The following is a 25,200-nucleotide window of genomic DNA, read 5'->3' as shown; positions in this document are numbered from 1 at the left end:
TGGTGCCCAGGCCTGGTGTAACTGGAGGTGTGGCTGGTGGGATCGGGGTGGGTGATGGTGCCCAGGCCTGGTGTAACTGGAGGTGTGGCTGGTGGGATCGGGGTGGGTGATGGTGCCCAGGCCTGGTGTAACTGGAGGTGTGGCTGGTGGGATCGGGGTGGGTGATGGTGCCCAGGCCTGGTGTAACTGGAGGTGTGGCTGGTGGGATCGGGGTGGGTGATGGTGCCCAGGCCTGGTGTAACTGGAGGTGTGGCTGGTGGGATCGGGGTGGGTGATGGTGCCCAGGCCTGGTGTAACTGGAGGTGTGGCTGGTGGGATCGGGGTGAGTGAAGGTGCCCAGGGCTGCTGTAACTGGGCAGCAGTGTCTCCACTCTTGCCTTTGTTCTCGGTGGGCATGAACACGGAGTCGGGCAGGGTGACGGACGTCTCCAGGTCAGAAGGGCGATCTCCTCGCAGTGCCTCGTACCGCGGCAGCTTGGCGCCAGCGAAGTTCATCTTGTCCAGGCGGTCCACCGAGATCACTGGGAAGAGAGATCACTCGGGTCAAGACTGGGCACTGGATCTCTGCAGCTCCTGAATGATCTCAGTCCCCACACAAGCCCCAGTCCTGACCCCCAGACCGCGCTGGGACCCCCTCCCCAGCTCCAAGCCCAGTTCCAGGCAGGGGAGTGATCCTCACCGATGTTCGGCGTGACGATGGTGAAGGGGCTCAGGTAGGTCTTCCTCATGTTCTGCGCCAGCGTATTGGCATATTCCTCATAGTGCCTCAGCAGCAGCGCTGTGCCACCCTCTGTCTTCTGGATCAGCTCCCAGTGTGGCTTGGTGCTTGGTGCCAGGATGGCACTGCCCACCTTGAACAAGTTCTGGAAGAGGACATACATAGTCCATAATCCTTCATTTGAAAATTTTAAAAAGATTTTTTCAGTTGTGCACTGCCTATCTACAGGACTGATATTCTGTGTGGCTCGCTCTGTGTGCCTGTGACCATCAGTCAGTGAGTGGCTACCTCAGCCTGTCTTTATCCGGCTGTTCACCTCGTTTCTGCATTCAGCCTATAGATGCCCTTGTCTCTGTAACTGGTCATGGTTTTCGGTCAGCCTATGTCTACTTGTATGTGATCCTGCCTGCTGACCTCGGTGAAGTGCACGTCCTGCGTAGCGGCCAGGCTGAAGCCCTGCTGGCTGCTCTCGTACTCCAGGATCTTCTGGGTCAGCCGGTAGGCCACCTTGACGTCGCTGCCGAAGTAGGCCTGTGTGTGCTGGCTGGCATTCTGCAGCGTGCCTGCCACCTGCCGTGACCTCCCGGAGTCCAGCAGGGACGCATTGCGCGCCAGCTCCTCGGACTGCGGAAGGAGGGAGAGAGACATGGGAACCCACAGGATGGCACCGTGCTAACCAGAGACAGCTGGAAGGAGGCGCAGAGGGAGAAGGATTACTCACGAAGGTCTTGAGCTGCGAGAAGGTGACGGAGGTGCAGTTGAAGAGGTTGGGAGGGAGCCAGCCCTTGTGCTCATCGCAGTGCCGGAACGCCGTGCCTGTGGACAGACAGACAGACTCGCGGGTCATGGGCTGGATCTGCTCTGGCCCAGACTTCTGCCACATCAGACTACAACTAGCAGGAAATCTGTCTGGCAACTTCCGATCACAAGATCTCAAGAGCTTCCTAAACCCATGGCAACTGCCTAAACAATCCCCATTCCTGATCCCCTGGGAGACAGGGATAACGTGCAAGGACACAAAATGGAAAAGCTGAAGCATTACCGATGGATCCTTTTGGGCAGGGAACTGCAGCGGGGAGACCGAACTTGGTCCTGGGCCACCAGATATCAGCCTCCATGGCCCGGGGACAGCTGTCGTAGATCACTGCATGGAGAGGAAGAGGAGGGAAAGAGAGAAGAAGATAAAGACATCAGGAGAGAGGGGGAGACAGAGGTCACTGCTTTCTGCTTTCTTGGCGCAGACTGTGCAGTTTCTACCCAACTGGCGGCGGACAGAGACGCGCGTGGCAGCCCACCTTCGCAGCCGCTGGCGGAGACCTCGGCGAAGGGGTTGTCGCATCGGTCGCAGTGCTGCCCGATCACGCCCGCCTTGCACTGGCACTGGCCCGACTCCGGGTCACAGGCCCGCGAGAAGGAGCCGGTGGGGTAGCAGTCGCAGGGGAAGCAGGTGTCGCTGCCGGGGGGTCGATAGTGATTGTCCTGGGGAGAGAGGGGGGGGGAGTCACCTGGCCGGTCCACTGTGGTAGAAACAGGGTAAATGTGCTGGGAGGTGGCTTACCTTGCAGCGGCACTGCCCGCTGGTCTTGTTGCAGTCGGGGTCGAAGCCCTTGGCCGTCTCGCAGTCGCAGGGGCCACACATTGGGTGCCCCCACCAGCCTTTGGGACAGGGCTGGTCAATCCTGGGGGAGAGGACACCAGTCAGCTGGACACTGGGACCCACACACCTTCCAGGCTGCTCCACTACGGAGGCCACTGGCACAGAAACTGCACCGCCCCTGGCTGCATCGTATTATTGCAATCGCTTTTATTATTACTGCTGTGATCATTATAATCTCACTGTTCCTTCTGGAAACTCCGGTATTCTCAGATCAATGATAACTGTTGGTAACATCAGTTTGAGCTCCAATCACTTCATATATTGCAATGAAATTATTTTGATACCATAAAAAAGGCAAAACACTAAAGACATGCTTGAGCGCATCAGTCTGTGTGATTCTACGCCTTGTCTATCAGCATCAGCTCTTGGGCTAGGAGGCGGGGCCAGGGGGGCGTGTCTCACCTGTTCTCACAGTATTGGCCAAAGTGGCTGCTCGAACACTCGCAGGTGTAGCCATGGGAGGAGCTTGGCTTTCTCGTGCAAGCTGATTGGTGCTCACAGGGGTTCAGAGAGCACACATCAGTACAGCCCTCGCCGTAGTACCCTGAGAGAGAAGAGCGCAGGACAAGGCTTAGCCAGAGAACGCACAGGAACACCACACAGCGCCCCAGCCGGAGCTTCACACAAGACAACAGTTCAAAAAGAAAACCGAATGAAAAAACCTGGGAACAATTTTACATTTGTTTGAATAGTGGACGTCCACTTTTACAGTTCCAAACAAATTCCCACACATTTTTCAAAGCTATTTTTATGTTTTCTTTCCTCACTGTCAATGTTGGTAAGGTCATCTTAGAAAATGGCTTACGGTTAGGTTGGGTCTAAGAGAATGGGTGAGATCTAAGAGAATGTGTTAGAGTTGGGTTGGGTCTCAGAGAACGGGTTAGAGTTGTTTAGGGTTGGGTTGGATCTAGAGAATGGGATAGAGTTGTTTAGGGTTGGGTCTAGAGAATGGGACAGAACACCAGGCTGGCCTGTCTGGCCCATACCGGGGTCGCAGCTACAGGAGAAGCTGTCCCAGTCGTCGCTGCAGTAGCTGTTGGCGGGGCAGGGGCTGGAGTCACAGGGGTCTGGCACGCTGCAGCCCCGCTCCACGTTCACGCGCTCCGCCTGGATGAGGTTCAGGGCCACTGCACTCGCCGACGTCTCCCCAATCCGCACGCCCTGCCGAACCACACGCACAGAAGAAATGAACAGGGCTTGCAGATGGGTACTTAAATACCCCTCAGTGCTCAGGTGTACCTTTACACTGTGACCAGTGCTCACGTGTCTATCCAGTGTGTCTGTCAGTGTTCAGTGTGTTTATCTGTGTTTGACTGTGTCCAGTGTGTCTGTCAGTGTCCACTGTGTTGATCAGGGTTTGACTGTGTCCAGCGTGTCCATCAGTGTCCAGTGTGTTTACCTGTGTTCGACTGTATCCAGTACTATGTCTCACCTGCATGCAGCCTCTGAATCCCCGCAGCACGGCCCCCTCTCCGCCTGAGACACCTCCCATGCTCATGGTCTTCAGCTTCAGTCCCTGCAGCTCCTGGTCCAGTTTCACACTGGCCTGCCAGTGCCGACACAGGGTCACGGGGAGACACAGAAGATGTATTCAGGTCCAGAGATGAAGGAGCCACGGTGCACATTCGCCCAGACCTGTGGAAGGTTGCTGCTGCCCACTGAACGCCCCTGGCACTCACCGTGTGCAGGCCGTAGTCGAAGGACAGGATGGCGTGGTGCTGCAGCTCCTCGCCCACGTGCACGCCTCTCAGCTCCAGCTGCAGGTGGTGCCAGTCGCCGTCGTTGACCTTCACCTCGTCCATCTGGAGAGTAGTGACCACATCGCCCCCCTGCTGCACGGACAGGAGCACACTGCCCTCGCTCAGCTGCAGACACAGGTGGACAGACAGACGGACAGAGGTGAACAAGAGTTAATCAAACTCAGGGCTTCATCACAGTGATAGCTAATGGGCTTGATTAATTCATTAATCTACCTGCCTGAAGACATCATGCCAACCCTAGTGGCAGTTTCTATAGCTGGGTTTGCTGGACACGGCTGGGTTTAAGAACCAGACCCTAGGGGAGTGCAGAGTGCAGCCATCCCAGTGCAGCTCCACTGAGACCTGCAGCTAGACACCAGAATCAGGGCTGAGCACTTCACTGATCATTCGGTCACAGAGGAAACTCCCCAACTGAACCGTACATTTCAAAGGACCATGACATGGAATTAAAACTCTTTAATAGGGACAGCTCTTTTCCCTTAAGCTTTACTGCTCTTAACTCTGCAAGCCGGCACCTTGTGCAAGTCCTGAATTCAGGGAGTTCTCCTGTTGCCCAGCAGGTGGCGCCCTTGCCCTTTTAAGCCGGCTGTTCTCTCTAATGAACCAAGCTGTCACAATGTGAGCGCTGACAAGCGCAACCCGACAATTTCCCCATCAGTCATCTTTAAATAACTCTAATAACTGCCGAGCAGCTGGTGGCTGCATCTTTGAGATCAAATCCCAGCAGGAACAATTGTGACGCATCATTTCAGAAACAAGCGATTTCACGCTGCCGAAGGCTTGCTTGCGTCAAGCCAGGACAGGGGGCGGCGTGACGTGGCCGCAGCCCGGCCGGGGGTCTGACCTGCAGGCTGAGGGTGGCGTGCTGCCCGGCGGTGGCTCTCAGAAGCACCGCGCTGGCCTGGCGCGTTCGGAACATCACACCAACGAACCAGGGCAACGTGATGGCGGAGGCCAGGTTATTCCACAACACCAGGCTGTCTCCCAGGAAGCGCTGGGGGCTGGCCATCACTGCGGGAGACAACACAGGCAGCTCAGTCTGCAACAGCGCAATACTACTGTAATACACACTAACATGCCACTATTAACACTGATAGTGTACAGGGTGACAGGCTGGTGTCAGGGGAGGGTGCCAGGACACCAGGCTGGTAACTGGGAGGGGGGTGACAGAATGCCAGGCCCTAGTGCTGGCACACACACTGCGCCCCTGACAACTGCCATCAATGCCCACTATTCTCTCTCTTCTCCAGCAGCCACATATGTTTGTCAGCTTGCCGTCATTAATGCGAGACTCTAATTATCTGCGGGGCTTCAGACACGGGAGCAGAGAGTGCTGGCAAGATGAGGGAGCGTCTTTCCGAGAGGAGCAGGAGGACGTTACATAACAAAGCGCCTGTGTTGTCTGGGCTGATCAGAGCTGCTTGTTAACCGCTAATTAAAACTGGAATGGGAGCCGAGGCTGCTGGAGTGAAATCTTCAAAGCTGACAGTCGGAGAGTCGCGGGCTTGCCCCCTTGTCCCCCTGCTATTTTTGTTTCTTTTGTCTTACAAATAACTCCAGTGCGGTTCTGTAAAACGAGACAGGCACATGACACAGTGCTCAGCACGAGCACCCAGAATCCCGCAGGGCCTGACGCAGAAGGGCAAATCCTTCCCATCAAATGGAAACACTGTGCGAAACGGCACACAATAACATAGCAGGGCTACGTAAATAGGACGCCCAGACATCTGCACAAGCCCCTTCTCTCTCCTCCTTCACTCCCTGCGCAGGCCCCCCTCCCCAGCTGTTCTGATCCATACATCAGCGGGCGAACAGCTGCGCCAGCCCCTCTCTCGCTCTCCCTGCGCCCTCGCCCGAACGATGCTCACCGTCCCAGCGAGCCCAGCCTGTTCCACTGGAGCCGTCAGGCTGGACACCGCTTTGTTTTACGCTTAGGGTGAGAGGAGGGGAGGCTTGAAACAGCTGCCTCAGCCTTTTACTGCGCAAACAGGCTTAAAAACATTCCACCTGCCGCATCTGTTCTGAAAAACAATTCCTTCACTGCAACAAAGTCAGGAAGCCAGAAGGGCTGCTGTGCGGAACTGGCCCAGGAGCGCGTGGAGAAACAGACGCAGGTCCTGCCAATAACAGCGCCTCTCCACACCGGGAACCAGCCGCCCAGCGCGCTTCTGCAGGAAATGTGCTTATCTCTCACTGCTGCCTCGCCGCCCCTGCGCTGACCGGCTTTCTGAGCTTCTCAGGGCTGACCGCCAGGACTCGCCGCCCACACCGCAGATCCAACAGGGAGACAGGGAGAGGGGGCACCAGAGCATCCAGAGGTGCCATGCTGCCCCGATGGCCGTGGGCTACACCCTAGACCCGCAGCAGCAGTCTCATTTCACTGCAGGTGTGGCTCAAAGAGACTGGCACACCCTGAGGTAACTACAAGAGCACTGTTCTCTCCTGCGCCCTGCATCACTGGAAGAGGTCTCGGTCTCAGGCACCTACCCTCTTCGCAGTTCCTGCCCCCGAAGCCCAGCGGGCAGTCGCAGCTGAAGGAGCCCCAGCGGTTGACACAGGTGCCCCCGTTCAGGCAGGGGTTGGTGCTGCAGAAGTGGCGCTTGGCGGAGCAGCCTGGAGGAGGGGGGGGGGGGGGGGGGGAGAGAGAGAACCACACAGGAGGGGGTGCCCGTTAACAGCAGAGCAACACAGCACCCCTGTAAGCGCATCCCAAACTACTGCGACGCCCGCGCGGGCAGGGGGCGGTACCTGGCACAGTGCCGTTGTTGGCGATGAAGTCGGCCATGTCCACATGCCGGCTGTCGATCTGCAGGTTCTTCATGCAGCCAATGAACTCGCGGTTCTGCACCGGGAAGTCCTCCGGCAGGTTGGGCACCCCCCCGAGGAGCAGGGGGCCCGTGAGGTCCAGGGACCTGACAGGAGACGAGGAGCCACGTGAGCACACATGCCAAAGCACGGGTGCTCTGGCCATGACGCCCTGATTCTGCGTGGTGCAGCTGTGTGATGTCAGCATTTGAGGCAAATGACACAGAACTATTAACACACAATGGGAGCTCAGCCCCCCGCAGTAAGTAGCTCCATGTCGTGCTTCTGCTCTTCCATCACCCAGCCTGCCCAGAATGCACCCCCAATACCACAGCCTTCTTACTTCTTGGATCCCGACTGACTGCCCTGCGCAGAGCAGGTGTAGTTTCCAATCACATGACCGAATCTCAGGGCCACGGAGGTGTCACAGTCGTCCACTGTCACCACGGCAACCTTCTGGTCGGAGGGGCCCTGGGGGATCCCAGATTTGCCCAGGACCGGCTAGGGGGGCAGAGAAAGACAAGGCATGATGTCATGGCGATCTCACAAAGGGAGGGAGGGAGGCACCCAGCTGAGGGAAGGGCCTCTCAGGACGCAGACAGAGCATCTCCATCGAGGGACCAAGGCGGAAGGAACAAGAGGGAAGAGAACGAAAGCTTTCACCCTTCCATGATTGCGGCCTCCTGATATGTGATTAATTTATGCAGCTGACACTTCTGTAGAAAGAGACTTATATTTCACCCATTGTGTACTGTTCTGGGTCAGACCCACTGGGGATCTGAGCCCACACCCTAGTAGACATGAGCCCAGAGCCCCCACACCTTTCTCTGATAATTATCCCACTCTCCTGACCTGCTGCTCCTTCTCTACGGATTGCAGGTGGATCTCGGCTCCCTGCGGACACAGGCCGATGGGCATTAAACACTGAAACTGCAGGAGACTTGCAGTACCAGATGGTGGCGCTGTCTGCTGCAGGACCCGTGCAATTCGGCACCGTCCTGCATTGGGGTATCAACACCCTGCCGAGCCTCGGCAACGAGACCTGCAGATATATGTCCCTGAATATTTCCCGTCAGGCACTCTCAGAGACTGACTTGAACACAGGAGGTGTTTGGACAGTGCACTCTGTGCTTTGCCAATTACCTACACTGAAATCATGGCAGAGCCATGAAACACAGAGGGGCTGCTGAAGAGAGGCCAACCTAACATGCGCTCGAAAGCACTCATGCCTGCCCGCAAGGACTCTAAGCTTTCACTTTTGAAAAGGACTCTCAGGGGCATAGCAGCACTCTCCTGCTCTGGGACAGACCCCCAGAAAGACAAACCCTCACTCCCCGCACACACAAAGGAATTCCTTTCTGTGCTACATCATCAGCTCACTGGCCGGCCCCCCTCCCAGCAGGGAGTCAGGGCTGCTGCACAACAAAGGAGAAACCGTTATTGTCTGGGGGCAGGAGGAAGGACATTCACTGCTCCTGATCAAGCCCATCCTTTTCACCAACAAGCAGCACCCTTAGCACAGACAGCCCAAGTCACCGCGAGCGCCTCTCAGCTCCCGGGTTTGGATCAGGATTCTAACCCTTCAGGGCTCAAACGCAGCCTGGCTGCGGCCGAGACCCACCGGTGCCCCCGTCCCTGACCCCCTCCCTCGGAGCACTGCTCCTCGGCTCTGAGGAATCTGGGGAAGTGCGAACGTTTGATCCAGCAGCAGGGATTGTTTAAACAGAATTGCTAATGACCGGTGTGCACACACAGCCCCGGCCTGCTGAGCCAGGCGCCCAGCCAGCAGCCACAGGCGAGGAGGAAGCCGCTGTCTGTGCCTTTCCGAGAGCCAGTCTCTTCAAGCTCTTTCAGCAGCTTTCCAACTCAAACATCAGTCTTGTCCTTCTGCCTTCCTTCAGGGGGGGCTGGGCTGCAGGCCTGTCAGGGCTGACTGAAGATTACATATTTGCTCAGGATTAAATGAAAAGGCTCCCTTAGAGAGGCAGTTTATTTCTAAAGAGAGAGCTGGCAAACAGCGGAGTGCTTTAATAAAAAAGCTTGACTGTCACCATCATGATCAGAGAAGAAAAAGAACTAAAAAAAATTTTGTTTTTTATGGCCCGAAAACCATGGAAACCAGTTTTCCCATCCTGGCCTGGCGCTGGTGCCCAGAGAGAGGGGTGCCACTGGGACAGACTCATTACAATGCTGCAGTTCTGCTCACACCTCCCCCTTCAGTCAAACCCTGGCCCCCACCCTCTCAAAGCCACAGAGAGACCCCTGGGACTCCCTTTGTGCCCCCTTCTCCCATTCAGTCCAGCCCCACAGGCTAGCCCGCCCAGACCATCGCTCCAGCCCGGGCTCTGCTCATTAGTACCCTAACACTGACTTGGGGGACAGAATTCAGGGATCACGCCTGACCAATAAAAAATGTCCATCTTGCCCCCCCCCCCGGTGCAGCTGCTAGGAAACGGCGATCGGCTGAAATGTCACATCCTGTTTACAAGTCAGCGGAGCTGGGGGGGCGGGGATGGAGCGAGAGGGGCACAGCCTGCTCCCCATTTCTTTTTCCAATTTGAATGGAAAAGTGAAACAAAAGGCTCAATAAGCAACAGTAACAAAAGGTGTTTTCAGACTGAATCCTAAACACTGACTGGACAGAAAAGGGAGCAGGGATAAAAGAACATCTTCAGTGCGTCCAAACCGGGTTTATTCCTGTCCTTGACTGAGCGAATCGGACTGCCGGGACGTGCCGGACTTCAGAACTTCAAGCGGTGTGGTGGCTCTGTGGCTGGAAGTTTGCCGGTTTGTATCCTACTCCGTTGGGCCCCTGAGCAAGGCCTTTAACCCCAACTGCTCCAGGGGCGCAGTATAAATGGCTGACCCTGCGCTCTGACCCCAAGCTTCTCTCCCTGTCTGTGTGTCTCATGGAGAGCAAGTTGGGGTATGCGAAGAGACAAATTCCCAATACAAAATACTGTATATGGCCAATGAAGTGATCTCTTAACAAGCAGCTCGAGATCATGGTCTGCTGTGGAAGCTGATTCCCTGGCTTCTCTGCATGAGGCCCTGGGGTCAAGGCTGAGTAACCCACTCTCTTTCCCGTGTCCAGACACCTGCAGCAGAGGCAGACATCACGGGATCTCTCCTGATCAAGAGCCTGCGTGAGTCTTCGCCTGGCACACCCCCAGTCTACCAGCTCCTGCCTCTTGCCCCAGGACTCCTGGGAATAAGCCAAGACTTGGGAAAAGAGCCAGATTCATTGCTACACTTGTCTCCTCTAAGCCTGGCCCAGAGTGGGACTGATTTAACACTCATCAACCCATGACATTAACACAGAAGAAGAGCTGGAAAACTGAAAAAAACAGTATCAAAAAACAATCAAAAACTGAAAACGCATGCTTTCCTTCCCATGGTATCAGTTGATCTGAATGCAGAAATCACCGTGTCCAGCTGTCCTGCAGCCCCATGCAGAGCGCCGCCCCACTGACCTTGTTGTAGTACTGCAGCTGGACCACATGCCACTGGCCGTCGCTCACGCCGCCCGGGATGAAGGGCGACACCAGCGTCTTCGTCTCTCCTGGCAGAGAAAGGACAATCAGCCGACCTCTCCACTAGCACCCCCTCGCAATGCAGGAGCAACACAGGCTGTTGAACCTCACCTCACTGAACAGGTTAAACTAACTACACCTGCAGAGGGCTTTCAGGCTGGGAGGGCGAGTTCAAACTGGCTTCGAGGAACGAGGCAGAGCTGCCTGAGAAGACACAGTGCTGACCTTCATCTGAGACTCCAGCCTCTCCCATAGGCCCTGTAAACTCGCCTGGATTTCTTCCATTTTCTCAAGATCTTTTGGTCTTGGCAAAGCTTATAACAAAACAAGTGGCCTCCTCACAGCAGCTTCATCCAATGTTTTGATGCGCTGACTGTTTTATGTTTTGGCTGACGCCGTGCTCCAAAGGGAATGACAGGAGTTACAATAACAAAAGGTTTCTGGGGGGGGGGAACACCCCTCCTGTCAGTGCCCACAGCCCTGACCCCTGAGTGACCTCTACCCAGCATCCCCTCCAGCTGTGGCCCTCACACGCCAACAGCTCGTGTGCCGCCGTGGAGATTCGGGGGCCCCGCGATCGGGAGAAACTGCCAGTTCGCATGTTCGCATGCGATGCCATTTAGAGCCCTTCCCTCCAAACTCAAGAGCACCTGCAGAGAAGGTGAGCTGGATCTGCTCGTTGACGATCTCCAGGGCGATGAAATCGTGCCTCTCGTTGAAGCGCCCGTTGTACAGCAGCAGGCCGTTCCGCTCCTTGGTGGCAAACCTGCGCGACAGAGGACAGAGGGACACTGCTGAGACAATGGTGCCGGGGGACAAATCTCGTGTCCTTCAGTTCTGAAGCATTATCTGCTGGGCTTTGGCTCCCCGCCACATGGGCTCAGCATGGCCCTCGCTGGCCCGATGGCCCTGTCTCGAATTTGAGTGCAAGTATCAATTACTTCCTGTCAACTGATTCGGGTTTCAGACATTGCTGGGTTCTGCCCTAAGAGGGTACACAGACAAGCTGCGCTACCTGACATGTAAGTCCAGCAAAAATAAAAACAGGATTTGAATGGATAGATAACATCTCTGTGATCCTTGTTAGCTAGCGGCTTGTTATACACTATAACAAGAAGACAAAACACACAAAACATGAGGCTGCAGTGCCTGGAGATAATCCATCTGTCACTGCCACACTGACATTAACCTGTCCCTGAGCTTTCACCTTCACTCTGCCTGGGGGGCAGTCAGATCAGCCTGTCTGCCGTCTCCAGCTGTCACTGCCCACTGACCTGGAGCCGCGTGCTGCTCCAGCCCACCCACCTCCCCCTCTCCTCCCTTCATTTTCCCTTTCCCGGCTGGGCATGCTCTCCCCCTCTGCCACCTCGCTGCGCTCTCCGTGCCTGAACCCACGCTGCTCTCCGCCTGCCTGCTCACTCAGAGGGACCTGAGTCACAGGCAGCACTGCTCGCTATCGGGGACACCAGCAGGACTGGTGGACATTCCTGCCTGCCTGCGAGAGCCGACTGCCCTCCGACATGCGGCCAGTTCCACAGTGCATCATGGGTGACCGGAGGAGCAGCGCGACTCTTCCTGACGTTACTGCAAGCCTGCAGCCCGGCCTTGAAGTGGACCCTCTGCACTGTGTGTGACCCTGCTCCTACCAGCGTGACACACTGCCTTCGGCCATTCCTCGTCTTCCTCGTCCTGCTGTGCACGTGCACGCAGAACGCAGGAGAGAGGCGAGATCAGAGAAACAACAAACTACCTCACCAGGGAAAGTACCAGTCTATCACCTGTGCGGCTCCTACAAGCTCTTTTGCTCGTCTATTTTGCCGAGACTTGCTGGTGGCTGTGGGGTATTTAGGGGAGCGGCCCAATATCACAGCAGGTGACTGAATCTGGGGGGGTTGGAAGGTCTCGCGTTTCCCAGGCATTAAAAAGCTCAGGAGCAAAACAAAAGAGAAACCTGATCACCCCACCGAGCTCAAGTTTCAGGAACTTGGGCTTTCTAGAAGGTATTTTGATGTTTGTTCTATACACTACACAGGACAGCTATTTTCCTGCCTGATTAAGACTGAGCAATGGTGGCACCTCTCACCCTGGGCCCGGATACAGACACAGACGACCTGTGCAGCACACTGCTTGAACCCCAACCCGTCTGCAGCCCTGGCCCTTCAGTGAACTGGCTGCGCTGAGCGAGCAGACGCAGATGCAGACGCAGACGCACTGCAAACAGACACACAGAGCAGCCAACACTGAGCTGGCTCCTGTCCCGGGCCTGTAGACGGGGGTGTTCCCGGGACAGCGCTGCCCAGTAATCCCGTGCTGAGGGAACAACAGAGCAGCCGCTCACAGCGGCTCCGGGATTCCACAGCTCTCACGTTACAGAGACGCACAGACGTGTAACTGAACACCTGCAGCTTCACGTGCGGAGAGCTGCTCCGCAGGAGCGCACAGGGGACACAGCAGGCCCCCCCAGAGCTCGCCAGCAGCATGGCCAGGGGACTTGGGGAGACACACACAGGACTGGGGGCACCAGAGGGCTCGCTGGGAGACACAGGCCAGAGCCCTGTCAGGGCCCGATTGCCGATATCCCCCCTTACTGCCCACTGCAGGGGCCGCCTCTTGTTTGTGGACATCTGATCCGACCGGCTGGTCACGGTGAATTTAACTAAGGTTACATTTTAATTGTGCTTGCAAATATCTTAACCCCAGGAGCGCCTGTATTCTTAAAGTTCACAAAAATTAACTGGCTGCTGTCTTTAGGGGCTGCTGGTTCTGGGAGGGGAGATCTTAAAAACACAGGTATAAAAACAGGTCCAACTTTTCTGCGCACAATTTTACAGCTTCAGCACGAAAAGAGGGTTGATCATTATCTAGTGTCCCTGGAAGAGAGGAGAGATCAGTGGTGGTGTGTGTGAACTGACTGGCCTCACAGTCCGAGAGGCCCCCTGCCTAGTTAATCATTGCTGTAGGGTCAGCACTGGGGCTGGTCAGCAGAATTCCTGTTCCCATGACACCCGTGTTCCCGGACACTGTGCAAGGGAGTCCTGCCAAACTGACCTCTGCAAGACCCCCAAGGTCCAGCCCCTTGCCTTCTGTACCCCCTAAATCCAGGGCGCTTTAGGGGGGACAGGGCAGGACAACATGTCAAGAACGCAGAGCTTCTGCATGCCAGACGCTGCCACAGACAGGAACAGCACAGGAATAGAGGGGTCCCCTCTCCGAGCCACAGGACCCCCTGATTTGGCCACCCGCGCTGACGGAGGCGGCACTCACGTGAGGGAGAGGGTGAAGTGGAAACGCTGCCGCAGGCCCTTGAAGGTGACGAAGGACTGGGGGGGGAACCCGCGCGTCGTCATCTCGCAGAAGGGCTTCTCGTAGCCCCCGGGGGGGCAGTCACACTTGAAGCCCCCCACCAGGAGGTTGACGCAAGTGCCCCCGTTCTTGCACACCCCCGGGACGCAGCGGCCCGAGCGGGACGACATCTGGCACTGCTCCCCTGGGCAGAAGAGAGAGAGAGAGTGTGAGACGACAGCCTGGGGCCTGGGCTGGACCCCCAGAGCATCGTCAGCACCCCGGGGTGCTGAGTCAGGGGCTCACGTTTCACTACACGTTCCACAAATGAACATCGAAACCAAGCAGTGTGTGAACAACAAGTAACCTGCTGCCCCTGTCTTTCCACCCCCACATGCAAAAGACCCCAAAAACAGAACCCAGCTGACAGCATGAGCACATCAGACTCCTCAAACACCAGTGGTGGTGCAGCAGGAGGGGTACAGCTGTCCCCCTCCAGTCATCTTTAATTAGGCATCAGTGCCTGTGACACTTAATGATCATGTCAGAAAAAAAGATGCTAATGTCTGTTACCCTGTGTAATCTCAGTGTGCACAGATCCATGTCTAAATAACATGTCTGGCGGCAGTTGTAGTCATACCAGCTCGATTATTAGTCTCCATTGACCCTCTTTTAGAAAGCATGTTTTATTCAGCAAAGTGCAACCAAGCGTCTTTCAGCATCGATCTTGCTCACCGTGGTAACGGAGCCCAGGGCTGAGAGAATGCTTCCCGGGAGAGCCCAGGCTTGGGGATTGCTATCCTTGCTTGCTCCCTGCTCCCGTCACCTAGTGACCGGATGCGGTTGCCACGGAGACCAGCCATGCTGGTGTAGTAACACGGAGAATGTGTGGGATGCAAACCTCCAGATAAGCACTGTTCCTTAGGAATGGCAGCAAAGATTTCTCTTGTGACCTTGTTAATTGTGATTTACAGAAACTTATAATGATGGTTTTAAATTTGGTTACTGTCTACTTGACTATTTTTAATAGTTAATTAATTGTTATTGCATGCAGATACTACGTGACCCGAGCTTTGCTTCTCACCCATAGGTGCAGTTCTGCAGCACACACACAGCTGCAGATGGGCAGAACCAGGCACTTTGGAGTTCAGCTGGTTGGCAAAGGGAAGAGCCAGAGTCCCAGAAACAAGACCCAGCCTCCATGGGATTAGGACAAAAACACTCAGCCCTATAATTACAGACACCCTGTAAAGCCTCTTGTGCAACCAGAGGAATTCTAGAAGGCAAAAGCCTTGTTGAGTGTTTTCTTCAGCCTGGGATAGAGTGAGATCTATTTTGCTGGTCCAACTGGGTGAAGATATAAAGAAAGTAATGCTGATATTCAGCCATACATGTGTTTAAAAAAGAAAAGCTGAGTTGTAAACGTCAAATTTTCTCATGTGAAATCAAGAACAACATGAGGAAGCAGCCTGACTTAACAGTGATGTTATCTGTCGGCAGGGTAGGCTTTAAACTGAGAAGTGCACAGCAAAGTCTCAGCTAACAAGAGACTTAACCTCTAATTACAGTGGGGGGCTGATGCATCTCAGTCCTGGGATTTTATCTGATACAGTAGAGAAAGGAGACAAACGCTGGGCCTTGTAAGCCCCCAGGGGGGTAAGCTTGGGGACACAAGGTTGGATCAAGGCATTCATGAAGGAGTTAGCAGTGGTTATTGATGGCTAATAATGTTAATGTTAATGGTTGCGTTACAGAGGATGGCCAGGAGCAGAGACAGCCCTGAGGTGGGGATTAGAGCAATCAGCCTGCTCTCAGATCACCCACAGCCCAGCTGAGGAGCCCCACTCCTGGGCCCAGTCAGGAGGAGCGGAGACCTTTCCTGCCCTGTGTTCTGACCCACAGTCTGCAGGTGGGCTCTTCAGGTTCCAATTTAAATCTCTTTGATGACGAGATCCGGCAACGGTGTACTGGCTAGAGAATTAACAGTATAACGGGGCAAACAGGGCACCGGCACAGCCCAGAACACACTGTGGGAGTCGACAACAGAGCAAGGTGCACGAGATAAGTGTACACAGTGTGACTGTAGACAACAGTGCAAATGTACTGCAGTAAACATTTGGAACTCGAGACACAGGGACATCCCTGAGTCATAGTAACACACCGGAGCCCCTAGACACAGGCGCACAGTGGCCATCAATGTCACACAACCCCTGAATTTTGCTCAGCGGACCGCAGTCTGCAAATGCCCAGAGCACAAACAACCTTTACACTGCACAAAGAACAAAAGAAAAGCAAACAGAAAGCTGCACAGAATGAAAAATCAAATCCAGCAGATTTCCACAGCGCCTCCTCCTCCCTCCGAGAGTTAAGAGCTTGGCTTTCCACGCCGCCTCTCGCAGGCCAGGAGCTCTGCCCACCTCCTCCTCCTCATCCTCAAAGACCCTTCATCACAGCACAGGCGCCAGATGTACAGAGGCAGAGCCTGGTAATGTGATATAAAGGAGAATCCACCGGAATGGCTCAGAATTTGTGGCGTCTTTCTCCTCCTGAGCAGAGAGGCTGTGGGAGGTCTGAACTGAGAGATAGTGATCCCTCAAGTCAGACAGGTGAAGTCTGGGGGGTCATGTTTACATGACAGCAGTGTGTGTGTGTGATAAAACACTGTGCTCTGTAAGCACAGCACTGACCTGGGCAGCTCGCCTGACTCTGGGGTCATTCAGACAGCCAGCTGAGGCTCCAGTACCGATTACCCGGTGCTGTCCACTACATGAGACACTACAAAACAATCCCAGCATCCCCCTCTCCCAACGAGCCCTGCTCCAACAAGAATCAGCTCCTCCTTAGAGCTGAATTGTTTAGCTCACTTTCCAAAAACCACAAAAGCAAAACAATCAAACAGTGTGATAAAACGTGCCCCCTGGCTCCCTCCTCCCTCCTCCTGTGATCCTGGGGAGTGTGTGGCTTGCAGGCCAGCCAGAAGCACACGCTCGGGTTGGGTAATTACTCGCAGAACTGGCTCTGAAGCCAGAAGATCACTTGTTACCATAAAAAAGGAAAAATGCCTGAACGTGTTTCCAGCTGCTGTCTGTGTGGCCCAGACTGAGTGGTCTCGTCTCCAGCGTAGCGTCTGTCTGCAGAGCAGGAGGCACTGGCTCAGGGGGGAGGCCGAGAGGAGAACTAGAGGGCTGGACGAGCCCTGCGAATACACTCAGGCCAGGCAACCCGTACTGTCTGCCCACCAGCTCACCCTCGTCCCGCCTAATTAACCTCATCAGGGAACCAGACATTTCATTTGCCTCACCTCCTCGGAGACTCTCCAAAGACGCAGGGACCCTGACACCAGCACAACCCAATCCCACCCCTGTGACTCGGCCCACCCTGGGACTGCACCCCCAATCACACTCCCACCTGACTTTGCACCTCTGTGCACTGAGGTGGGTTCTGCATTTCCAGCCGATTTCCCGGGTCACGCTCCGTTGTCCCAGTGAAATTCTGCAGGAAACTTGCTTGAGTTTTCTGGCTGGCGTCACTCTGCGCCCTGCCCCTCTCGTGTGGGGAGAAGGCGTCGCTGGCCGCAGAGTCTGGCAGCGTGGGCCGAGAGGTGCCAGCCTCATGCCTGTGTGACTGTTGTGGTTCCGCCCTGCTGGTTTGTCCTGCAACACCTGGGCGCAAACCCGGGTCTCCGGCGTAACGCAACAGGGAACAAGCCGAGTGAGCTAAAGGAGACCTCCCTCGGCCCAGGCGGCTGAGGTCCCTGCTACGCACAGGGATGGCGATGACGTCACCGTGTCCGAACTAGCTCGGCTACACCTGCAAGCCCGCGGAAGGACACGCAGCAACACCAGTCACGCAGTGAAAAGCCGCCAACCTGGCCACCTCTCCCCCATACGGCTCTCTGCGTTCGTCTCCTAAGGGAGGGGCCCCAGGTACGGGGGCGGTGAGACAGCCCCCTCGGGGAGGGAGCAGAGCTGCAGCGAGTGGGTGTGTCTGGAAGGCTCTCATGCAGGCGCCCACACACACCACACGATCCCAACTTCCTCTGCTTTGTCTGCAGCCTCCACAAACCCTCCTCTGCCTTTGTTCGCTATCGGCATGAATCACTGGGGCTGTCAGAATGATACCCCCGTTCCCAGGCGGCTGCTTTGTTGCCGATTCGTGAGAAGGCAGAGGCGAAGGTTTCAGCAGAGATCGATCAGGAAAGCGAGTCGAGACCTGGGGGTGCTCTTCCGGGGTGTGGCGTGGCGAGGGTGCCCCTCCAGTGTTTTGTGTTTTCTGTGCCCCAAGACTTGCAGGCACTAATCACCTGCCAGGAACCCCTGATTCAAAAGAGCCCTTAATAAAGGTCAAGGGAGCCATGTGTTTGCGGTAAATTGTGGGCCAGGAGGCACCACTGACGCTGCCCTTGTGATCAGTCTAATTTGTGTGGAGCATTTTGGGATCTTTTCTACATGTTCTGAAAAGTTCTGTAAAGGCCTCGAGTATCAGTGTAACTCACGAGAGACTCAAGCCCGTCCACCAGCCACAGGAGAAACCCAGGGTCCCAGTCCAGGCCAGTCCAGGCCTTACCGCTCTCATCTAATTCATCTGTTTACAACCTGTGTACTAACTAAAACTAGATATATCTGGGACAAAAATTCAGTCCAGTTTCAACATCATTAAAAACAAAGAAAGGCTGCAGTCAAATTAAGAAAAGACAGGCATGAGGCAAACAGTGACGTTTTCAGTGATGTTTCTTTCCAAAGGAGGGAGAGTGAGATGCACCGATGGGAGAGTACTGGGTGCCATGACAGTTTCCTCTAACTCCTGCAGGACCTGCTCCTCTGCTCTCCACAAAGGCCGATGACAGGCTGAAGCACATGTTTCGGGTACTGAAGCTGTCGAGCGCTTCAGAAACATCAATACTTCAAACATTCTGTCTTTGCCAATTTACTTTTTGCCTGAGAGCTGGCTCAGAGCCCACCGGTGTAACTGCATCTTCTCAGCCACACCTCAACTCAGTCAGACACCCCGCCAGCTCGGCACTAAAACAGCTGGCGCCCCTTTATTTTGCAGGCTTATTATTTTTTTATGTGCTGATTCCTGGAACAGATGCTCTCTAATCTCAACTCACAATACAACCCCCCCGCAGTGCAGAGGGTGCTATGCACCCACACAGTCTGCTCTCAGGACAGTGCAGGACCCAGGGGACCACCAAGAGGAAACTCTGCCCCCTCGGGTGACACCGTGGCCACCCTGCCGGACTCAGACAGCGACACCTGTGTTGCGGGTGACATTAACCTCAGCTCTGCAGGCCGTTCAGCTCACAGCAGTGAGTGGAAAGGATTGACTTGAGTTTGGTCTTGTTGCACGCAGGGGGTAGGAGTGCCCAGAGCCGGGCACAGCCGGGCTCTGTGAATCACGGAGACTGCCTGTCAGCGCACAGGCTCAGAGGCAGTGCTGAAACGAGCTGCGACTCGTCAGGGGAGAAGGGGAAACACTCATGCTTATGCGGCCTGGGCCGCTCAGGAAAACCCAGCCCAAGCTCCAGTGGCTTCATCCTGTGTGGCTTTGCAGAGTCACTGTTGTCGCTCCTCCATAAAAACACACCACAACACACCATAGCTAACTCCTGACTGGAAGGGTGTGCCACCCGAGTATGAAACTGCTAGAACTGTTGCCATGCGTCGGTGCCGCCCTGCGTCTACCTGCTACCCACGACGCATTGCAGCTCTAACACCGCAGCTGTCCCTTTCCTTCTGTTCAGTCTGTAACAAAATATTCGAATCCCTCACATTATGCCGACGACTAAAAAAGGCTTCAAATGCTGGACATCAGACCTAAATTAGATTAGAATGCAGTTAGGCAATGAGCACAGTGCAGCTCCTTGTCTCCGTCTGCAAGTGGGGACATCAGAGGAGAAAGAGGCGCCTGTGTCAGTAACGAGCACCCGTGACCCTGCAGGTCCCGTCACCCTGCTGCTGCCCCGCGCGCCGAGACACGCTCTCTGACATCCAATCGCATTCCAGCGTGGCACACTGTCACCAGCCCAACATGCCAGCCATCCGTGTCCCTCTGAGGCTGGGCTCAGTGACACTGAACCCTGAACCCTAGCAGAGCAGGGCCCTCTGAACCCGGAGAAGGCTCTTCCAATAAAGAAGAGCAAGAACAAAAACCGAATCTGTTTGATGGCCCAGATAGACGATCCACTCAAGGGAGGCTTGTCTGGGGGGAAGGCGATGATATTGCACACATATTGACCATACAGCACAGGCATTGTGGGAGCTTCCTCCCAGCCCTTGAACCCGGGGCCGGGCGGGGTGGCGACTCACCGGTGAAGTCCTCGAAGCACTCGCAGGTGTAGCCCCCCTCTCGGCTGCGGCACACCCCGTGGGTGCCGCAGGGCTTGGTGTAGCAGAGGTCGATCTCCGTCTCGCAGTAGTCGCCGGTGAAGCCCGCGGGGCAGCGGCAGCGCAGCCCGTTGATGGGATGGATGGGCCGGAAGAGGATGGTGTCGGAGGAGACGAAGGGCGCCAGGCTGTCGAACTTCAGCACGGAGACGCACTTCATGTAGTTCTCGCAGGGCTCGCGCAGGCAGATGTTGTCGTCGAAGGGCAGCACGCGCTGGGAGGAGATCTGGGCCAGCAGGCTGCGGTTGAGGTACAGCCGCTCCTGCAGCTCCTCCGAGCTGACGTACTGGCCGCGCCCGGGCTCCAGCACCGACAGGCTGACGTTCAGGATGCTGGCGCTGACGTCCGTGTCGTTCTGGATGTTGAAGATGACGATGTCCTCCTTGGCGGCCGACAGCACCGTGGCCACGCCCTCCAGGAAGAGCCCCAGCAGCGGCGACAGGAAGCGCTCCTGCGACATGTTGGCCAGGCGCAGCGTGATGCTGTTGGACAGCATCTCGTCCGTGATGATGGTGACCTGCAGGGAGCACTGGGCCGTCACACTGTGGACCCCGTCTGCACACAGAGGGAGAGGAAGAAGAAGAGGTCAGTACAGAGCAACAGGAGCACTGCTCACAGAGGAAGAGGAAGAGATCAGTACACACAGAGCCACAGGAGCACTGCTCGTGGAGGAAGAGGAAGAGATCAGTACACACAGAACCACAGGAGCACTGCTTGCGGGGGAAGAGAAAGTGATCAGTACAGAACAACAGGAGCACTGCTCGCTAAGGAAGAGGAAGAGATCACTACCGAGCAACAGGAGCACTGCTCACGGAGGAAGAGGAAGAGATCAGTACACACAGAGCTACAGGAGTGTTGCTCACAGAGAGGAAGAAGAGGTCAGTACACACAGACAGAGCTACAGGAGTGTTGCTCACAGAGGAAGAGGAAGAGGCCCATACACACAGACAGAGCTACAGGAGTGTAGCTCATGGAGGAAGAGGAAGAGAACAGTACAGAGCAACAGGAGCACTGCTTGTGGAGGAAGAGGAAGAGATCAGTACAGAGCAACAGGAGCACTGCTTGTGGAGGAAGAGGAAGAGGAAGAGATCAGTACACACAGAGCAACAGGAGCACTGCTCACGGAGGAAGAGGAAGAGATCAGTACACACAGACCTATAGGAGTGTTGCTCACAGAGGAGGAGGAGAGGCCCATACACACAGACAGAGTTACAGGAGTGTAGCTCACAGAGGAAGAGGAAGAGATCAGTACAGAGCAACAGGAGCACTGCTCACGGAGGAAGAGGAAGAGGAAGAGATCAGTACACACAGAGCAACAGGAGCACTGCTTGCGGAGGAAGAGGAAGAGATCAGTACACACAGAGCCACAGGAGCACTGCTTGCAGCCGAAAACACAGATCAAGACAGGAGCACAGCAGTTCCTGATGTTTCATTATAACCTGGCCAGATGTAAGAACCAAAAATGGGAGTGTAGGTACTGGGAACTATCAGATGAATCTGTGAGAATCCTGTAAATGACATTCCAATGGAGAAATAAGTTAACTGAAATTCCTAAGTTCATCCCTGATTTAAAAATTGTGCTATCAGTGGTGCAGAAGGGAGACATGCTGGAATGCAGCCACAGAGCCCATCTTTGTTCTGCTACGAGATCACATTCGTCTCTCGTTTCTTCCCTTCTCTCCTCTTTCTCTTTGAAACCTGATTACTGTTATGTCCCTCTGAGTTACACAGAGTCATGCCGAGAATGCCGAGTCACCAGGGAAGGTGCTCAGGAGTCACTGAGCTTCCAACAGCCGGACGAGCGAGGTGGACTCGACGATCAGAGCCCATTCCTCCTCTACCTCCCTTGTTCTTTCAAAGACAGCAAAGCCTATTCTAACACAGCCACGGACAAGCTTCTAACTTGGCTGTGCAGGACCGAGAAAATCCCCACATCCTCCTGCGCTGCGCTGGGCTCTTGGTGTTGTGTGTTGGTTTTCCATCAGGAACATCTGTTTGCTCACCCCACTTGGTGGAATAAATAAAGCGCAACAAAGAAAAACCATCAATCGAACCCCACTGCTTGCCACTGACAGACGTCAGTCACAACAGAGGTTTAAGTCTTACGTCACAATCAACAATCGCCCTCTTTGTTTTGTGTGCACTGGAGACAAAAACCACAGGAAGACTCCAGCTTTTATTAGGGCCACTATCGAAAAAACAAAACCCGCAAAGTGCTGTACGTGTTCACAGCTCCAAACACTGGGCCATTCAGCCAGAACAAGGCTAAAGAAAGGGGAGGGTGTATATGGTTAACAAGGCTTTAGTCTGTGTTCATGTCAGTCCAGGCCATTTGATCCCCATTCACCGTGGCCTCTAATCAGGAAGTACAGTAGTGCAGAAGACGCAGGCTGTTTAAGCAGGAAACAGAAGAACACACACTTCTCCACAGTTCACATCACTGCTACTCTGCAATTTAGATCACAAAAGCACCCCCCCCACACCTTGCCACATCCCTCTCCGTGACTCCACTGCAGACAGAACCGTCTGGCCCCCCCGCCCAGCCCTCCTATCCTGCCACCTGTCTGTTTGTGTAACCCAATGCTGAGCTGGAAGTGAGCGATAACCTCAGACACACAGCAGCCCTGCAGACACCTCACATGCATGATGGGATCATGGAGGACTGGAGCAGCAGCAGGGTCTACCGGTTTATATCGTGCCCCCACTAAATGGGTTGGCATTCCTACCTCCGCCTGTCAGCACCCTGCAAAGGAATTCCCCGTTAACGAGCCAGCGTCCCGAATCTGCCGCTCGTGCCAGCTCCAGAGTCAAGCAGCTCTTCAGCCAGCCCCCCTGAAGCCTGGCAGTGCCGCCCCCTCTTCCCCACGGACACCTCCGTCCTGTGACCGAGCAGAAGGGCAACAGTCCTGACGAGCGACAGCGCTTTTCTTGACTCTCCTCAGCGCTAACGCACTACCTGACCAGCAACAGTGCCCGGCCAACGCAAACCCCCCAGAGGCAGCAGCAGAGAAGGGCAACACTGCACACACAAGCTCACACACCTGCATACAGATACACACAGAGCCTGCAAAAACTCAACTGAGTCGCCTGCAGACCCACTGCATGTCTGTCTGCACTTTCGCTGAGCACACATCATCCAAGAGCACAGTTCGCGATCTTCCTTCGTGGGACACTGAGGCGCCGCTGGTCATGTCAAACACCACCACATGACACAGCCCAGGCCTCTCCCCTCCGCGCCTCTTTCAGCCCGTCCTGACTTCACGGAGAAAGCAGCTCCTCTGATGACTGTGGGTTAATGCTAGGAAGATAAGACACTGGGAATGTTCTGCATCCCTGCTCACAAAACCGAAGGCAAACTAGTAGCTAAAAATAGCCTTGTCGTGCCTCTGAGGCAGCAGGCAGGGTCTAGTAGAGTGCATCTCGGAGAGAAGATGGAGAGGCCTTGAGGAACAAAACTGTGGTTAATGAGCACAGGAATGAGTTTCTCCTCTTCCGTGATCCTAGGAATGGCTCGGCAGTCATGAGCCATCAGGATCAAAGAGAGAAGCGATTGCGCCGGGGCTCAGGACAGCCTGGCTGGAGTGTCGTCCTGCGATGTCAGCGCATCCATTAGCCACGGATCGCAGCCGCCGCCTTCTCCTGAAGCACCCTCGCTCGGGCCAGACATTTCGAGAACGTCACGGCGATTCGGAAAACAGAGGGACTTGCTATCCAGGTGAAACTCTCCCCGTGTCTTGTCAGATATCTCCGGAGGCGTCTCCAGGTGCGGTCACGTCCGGTCACTCGCCCTGAACCCGGGACCTGGCCGTGTCCCTCTCGGAGCCAGGCGGGGTACGTGGTTCGGTGTGGCAGGGATCCAGGTCTGGTCACAGTTCATTAGCGAGGCGTGGGCTCTGTCCTCAGAGTGCAGCGAGCCCCATTTCCTGATCATTTTGTCATACGAATTACGAAGAAAGCTAATCATTCTCCAGACTAATTAACGCCGAGCGCTCAGGCCTCCCCCAGTCTGGGAAACTATTCAAAGCTCAGCAGCGCGGCAGAGGGGGAGTGGGAGGCTCACACGAGCCCGGCCAAGCGAGGCACATCTCCAAGAGCCGGCCGTGTGCGTGAGAGAGGAAGAGCACGCAACACCGAGCAAGCACGCTGCATGGATGTAGGTGCTGCAGAACTCGCCCTGAGATTCAGTGAGCTAGCTGTACCGGAGAAGAGGGATAACCCCGGTAATAAACACACACCAACCCCAGCTCACCCCCGGAAATATTCTGAAATATTCCCGAACTCGGAGCCCCTGTGATGCATTCATTAAAAGCTCATCTTGTTCTGCAAGAGCCCTGTATATACAGGGTAAAGAACACAAGGAGAACGTAACGAACGATATTTTATTAATAGTTTATTGGCCTACTGGTCTGACTTTACTGGAACAGTCTGAGTGCAGGAAGGGTAACGGAGCGAAATAAAAAACAGCAAATCTTCTCCTCCAGGCAGCTCACAGCTCACAGAGGAGTGCAGCTGTCTGCGTTACTCCCTCGATCCGCCGGGTAAGGGAGACCCCGGCCAGGAAGAGGTCGCGTGTGCTCCAGTATTTTAAAACACAGACAAATATTCACCCCCTCTGCAGCCCAGTTTAACGCTCAGCCCACAAACAGCACGAGAGGGGCTGGAGCCAGGGAACTCTGACGCAGGCCTGATCTCATTATCATGGAGGCGGTTTGCCACGGAATGCAACGCTAATTGAACACATGAAGCACATACTGACTAACGAGTCTGCAGGACCTCTGCGAGTCTGGACGTTCTGATCTGAAACTGGAGGCTGAACACAGCGAGCATCTGCGCTATCGCCTTCAGGAATGGGGTTCAAATCGGAGGGCAGTACCCCACCCCCCGCCAGCACCAGCTAGCTCAGAGGTACCATTCACAGCATGTAGAAAAAGCAGCAGCAGACACCTGTGTGCTAACCTGACCACAACTTGGCTGGGCAACACGCAATACACAACTCCCACCTCTCTTGAATCTCAGATCACTACCCCTCCCCCAATTTACACACAAGTGTAAAGACAAG

General features: G+C 55.1%; 1 protein-coding gene across 3 annotated transcripts in view; it reads right to left on the bottom strand.

The window, feature by feature from the left end:
- Positions 1-25,200, bottom strand: part of celsr2 (cadherin, EGF LAG seven-pass G-type receptor 2) — a 58,642-nt gene that overhangs the window by 12,397 nt on the left and 21,045 nt on the right. For all 3 annotated transcript variants that reach the window (XM_088640634.1, XM_088640632.1, XM_088640633.1), the window contains exons 2-20: positions 20,064-20,696; positions 13,738-13,960; positions 11,124-11,239; positions 10,414-10,502; positions 7,284-7,441; positions 6,884-7,047; positions 6,623-6,748; positions 4,980-5,146; positions 4,055-4,240; positions 3,808-3,921; positions 3,362-3,536; positions 2,778-2,919; positions 2,277-2,397; positions 2,014-2,197; positions 1,761-1,862; positions 1,440-1,534; positions 1,133-1,342; positions 680-863; positions 378-521 (exon numbers count right to left, since the gene is read on the bottom strand). In XM_088640634.1, the coding sequence (XP_088496760.1) occupies positions 378-521; positions 680-863; positions 1,133-1,342; positions 1,440-1,534; positions 1,761-1,862; positions 2,014-2,197; positions 2,277-2,397; positions 2,778-2,919; positions 3,362-3,536; positions 3,808-3,921; positions 4,055-4,240; positions 4,980-5,146; positions 6,623-6,748; positions 6,884-7,047; positions 7,284-7,441; positions 10,414-10,502; positions 11,124-11,239; positions 13,738-13,960; positions 20,064-20,696 (3,333 nt within the window). The remainder of the gene's footprint in view (positions 1-377; positions 522-679; positions 864-1,132; positions 1,343-1,439; positions 1,535-1,760; positions 1,863-2,013; positions 2,198-2,276; positions 2,398-2,777; positions 2,920-3,361; positions 3,537-3,807; positions 3,922-4,054; positions 4,241-4,979; positions 5,147-6,622; positions 6,749-6,883; positions 7,048-7,283; positions 7,442-10,413; positions 10,503-11,123; positions 11,240-13,737; positions 13,961-20,063; positions 20,697-25,200) is intronic.

This window comes from Lepisosteus platostomus, chromosome 7, assembly GCF_059453375.1.
Source record: "Lepisosteus platostomus isolate fLepPlt1 chromosome 7, fLepPlt1.hap1, whole genome shotgun sequence".
Lineage (NCBI taxonomy): Eukaryota > Metazoa > Chordata > Actinopteri > Semionotiformes > Lepisosteidae > Lepisosteus > Lepisosteus platostomus.
The sequence above is the reverse complement of the archived record's forward strand: the minus strand, read 5'-3'. Positions and strand labels throughout refer to the sequence as shown.